The 2,688-nt window shown below is 61.8% G+C and overlaps 1 protein-coding gene across 1 annotated transcript in view; it reads left to right on the forward strand.

Annotated features, from left to right (window-relative positions):
- The first annotated feature begins 332 nt into the window (after window positions 1-332).
- Window positions 333-2,688, forward strand: part of Xylt1 (xylosyltransferase 1) — a 296,401-nt gene continuing 294,045 nt past the window's right edge. Inside the window, exon 1 of the mRNA XM_005351043.3 lies at window positions 333-964. Coding sequence (XP_005351100.1) covers window positions 620-964 — 345 coding nt within the window. The 5' untranslated portion in view covers window positions 333-619. The remainder of the gene's footprint in view (window positions 965-2,688) is intronic.

Consider the following 2,688-nt stretch of genomic DNA (forward strand, 5'->3'; position numbering starts at 1 on the left):
CGAGCTGCCCCGTTGGCTGGTCTGTTTCCCACTCTCCCCGTCTCAATCCAAAGCACTGACCTTTTTGCACCCCCACCTTTTTCCCACGCCGTTTTGGGGGTGTCTGTCTGCTTCTCTCGCTCCCGCCCCCTCCCTCACCTTCTCCTCCCCACGCTGCCCTCGGCTCCTCCTCCAGGCCCCGCCCTCTGCTCAAGGCCCGGGTCCCTGATGGCCCCTTCCCCAGGCCTGGTCACCCGAACGCCCGCCTCAGAAGCCTGGGGGTGAGGTGGGAACCATGGCCGGAGAGAAGGAGAATCGCGCAGGGCTAGCTCCCTCCTCTCGTCGTGTCCCCGCGTGCGCGCGCCGCGCCCCCTCCGCGGCCTCCCCGCGCCCGCCTCCCGCCTTCCCCTCCTCCTGGTGACGTCCGGGTCCCTGCCCGTCTGAAAACTCCGCGCCGCGGCGGTGGAGGCGGCGGCGGCGGCAGAAGAGGAAAGGGAGGTGGAGGTGGTGGAGGAGAGGAGCAGGAGGAGGAGCAGCGGCGAGCCCGGGCGACGGCGGCGGGGCCCGAGCGCGGAGCCCCCGGGATAGAGCGCGCACCGGGGTGTCCCGGCACCCCGCTCGCCCCGGGCCGCCGCGGAAGATGGTGGCGGCGCCGTGCGCCCGGAGGCTGGCGCGGCGCTCGCACTCGGCGCTGCTGGCGGCGCTCATGGTGCTGCTGCTGCAGACGCTGGTGGTGTGGAATTTCAGCAGCCTGGACTCCGGAGCTGGCGAGCGGCGGCGCGCGGGGGCAGCGGCGGGAGCAGCCGAGCAACAGCAGCAGCCCGCGGCCCCTCGCCGGGAGCGCAGGGACCTTGCTGCCCATCCGCCCGCAGCCCGTGGAGGACCCGGAGGCCGAGCAGGCGGAGGAGGAGCACGGGGAGGCGGCCCCGGAGGAGCCCGCGCGCAGCAGCCTGGCAGCCGCGGGGCACTGGCCGCCCGGGCGAGGGTAAGGTGCCCTTTCAGAAGGGGATCGGTAGCCGCGCGGACAGAGAGGGACAGATGGGAGACCCTACCCACGCCTCCCACCAGTCCTTGCCACCCCAGTCCGGGTATCCGAAGGGACTCTGCGCCCTGGTTGCCCTGGCTGCCCTGGGCAGCTGCAGGGTCGTGCTCTGAGCTGCGCTGCTCTGTGCGGAGTCTGAGGACCGCCCCCTTGGGGTCTGGAAAGTGAGCTCCAGGGGAGACGCGCTTTCAAGAGGGTCCTGTTCCCTTGTCACTCTTGCTGGGTGCCCTACTTGCTCTCTAGATGGGGGTGTTGAAGCCTCACTCTCACCCGAGTGCGTGCATCGGATCGTGACCGATCCTCAGCCGCTGCTCAGGGGTGGTTCTCCACGCAGCCTCTCTGGTCTGAACTGTTTGACGTGGGCTGAGAAGGGACCTGGAATGAGTGTCTCACTCAAGCCATATCCCTGGTACCCAAACCAACGCTGGGTCACTCGTAGCTGATCTGACTTTGGGTCCTGTTTTCCCTGGGTGTCTGCTGCTCCTGTCTCCACCTTCCTCAGTGCCTAACCTTGCCATCACCTGCCCTCTCTGACTTCACCTCCTCCGGAATCCGCTGCTTCGGGGCACTTGCCTGTCAGTCCCAGCTAGCTGTCTCTGACTTGACATAGGTGGCCCGTCGCCACTTACTGTCTTTTTGTCTGACTACACTATCACCACACCTCTGGGTGTGCTTGGATGTAGACAGTCAGGGTTCCGAAACTGTTTCCCACAGTTCTTCTAGGGCTACCTGGTTGTTTAGGTGGGGCGCCAGCTTGTCTTCCTCCCCTGTTCCCAACTTCTTTGGGGGTATCTGTTTCACCTTTGTCTGAGCCAGGAGGGCAGGGGAACTGAGTCCCTAACTGTGGCACAGGGTCTCTGCTCTGCGTGAAAATGAATGACTGTCTGTCTGAGAGCTGGCTCGATATGCCATGTGACTGTCTGTCCATCATCCCAGTTCCCTGTAGAGAACTGCCTAGCATCTGAAGGGCAGTAGCCACCAGGGGAGTGTTTCTAGGATCTGTAGGAAGAGAACAGTCCTTGTTATTGCTTGTCACTCCAACAGCTCTTTGAAGACCACCTTGACACTGTATGTCAGAAGTGCTTTCTGATGTGCTCAAGTTCTTTGGGGTTGTCTAGACCCTTATTGCCTGAGCGTAGCTCTTGTAGGCTGTGGGCTGGAGCAGTCTCAGGACTGGATCTGAAGGCATTTGACTGCTGGGTAGGCGCCAGGGAGAAGTCTTGCCCTCACCTGTGGTGCAGAGCAGACTGAGGCTTGTGGGTGAGAACTGGAGCATTTTCAATGTTCCCCAAGTTTTTCTTGTTTGTACCCAAGAGGACCCAGGCACTTGCTGTCTTTGAACTCCCAGAGTTGATCGTGTGTTCCGGGGGAAACAATATTCCTTCTGGAATTAGAGACTTATTGGGTGGTGAGAGAGACTGTGAGCATGTACTGCTGGCCCAGTGTGGAAACAGACAAGCTCGGGAGGGGACCATGGGACTCACTGTGCCTTCTGCAAATGGGGTTCAGGAGGCACTTTCAGGGTACTCAGACCACCTGTTGAGATAAATGAGAAGGGAAGAAAAGAAGCCAGCTGACAATTTCTTCATAACTCCCCGATGTTCTGAAGCGATCCGCAACCCTCCATGTGTGTTCAGCCTCCATGTGTGTTCAGCCTCCATGTGTGT

This window comes from Microtus ochrogaster, chromosome 8, assembly GCF_000317375.1.
Source record: "Microtus ochrogaster isolate Prairie Vole_2 chromosome 8, MicOch1.0, whole genome shotgun sequence".
Lineage (NCBI taxonomy): Eukaryota > Metazoa > Chordata > Mammalia > Rodentia > Cricetidae > Microtus > Microtus ochrogaster.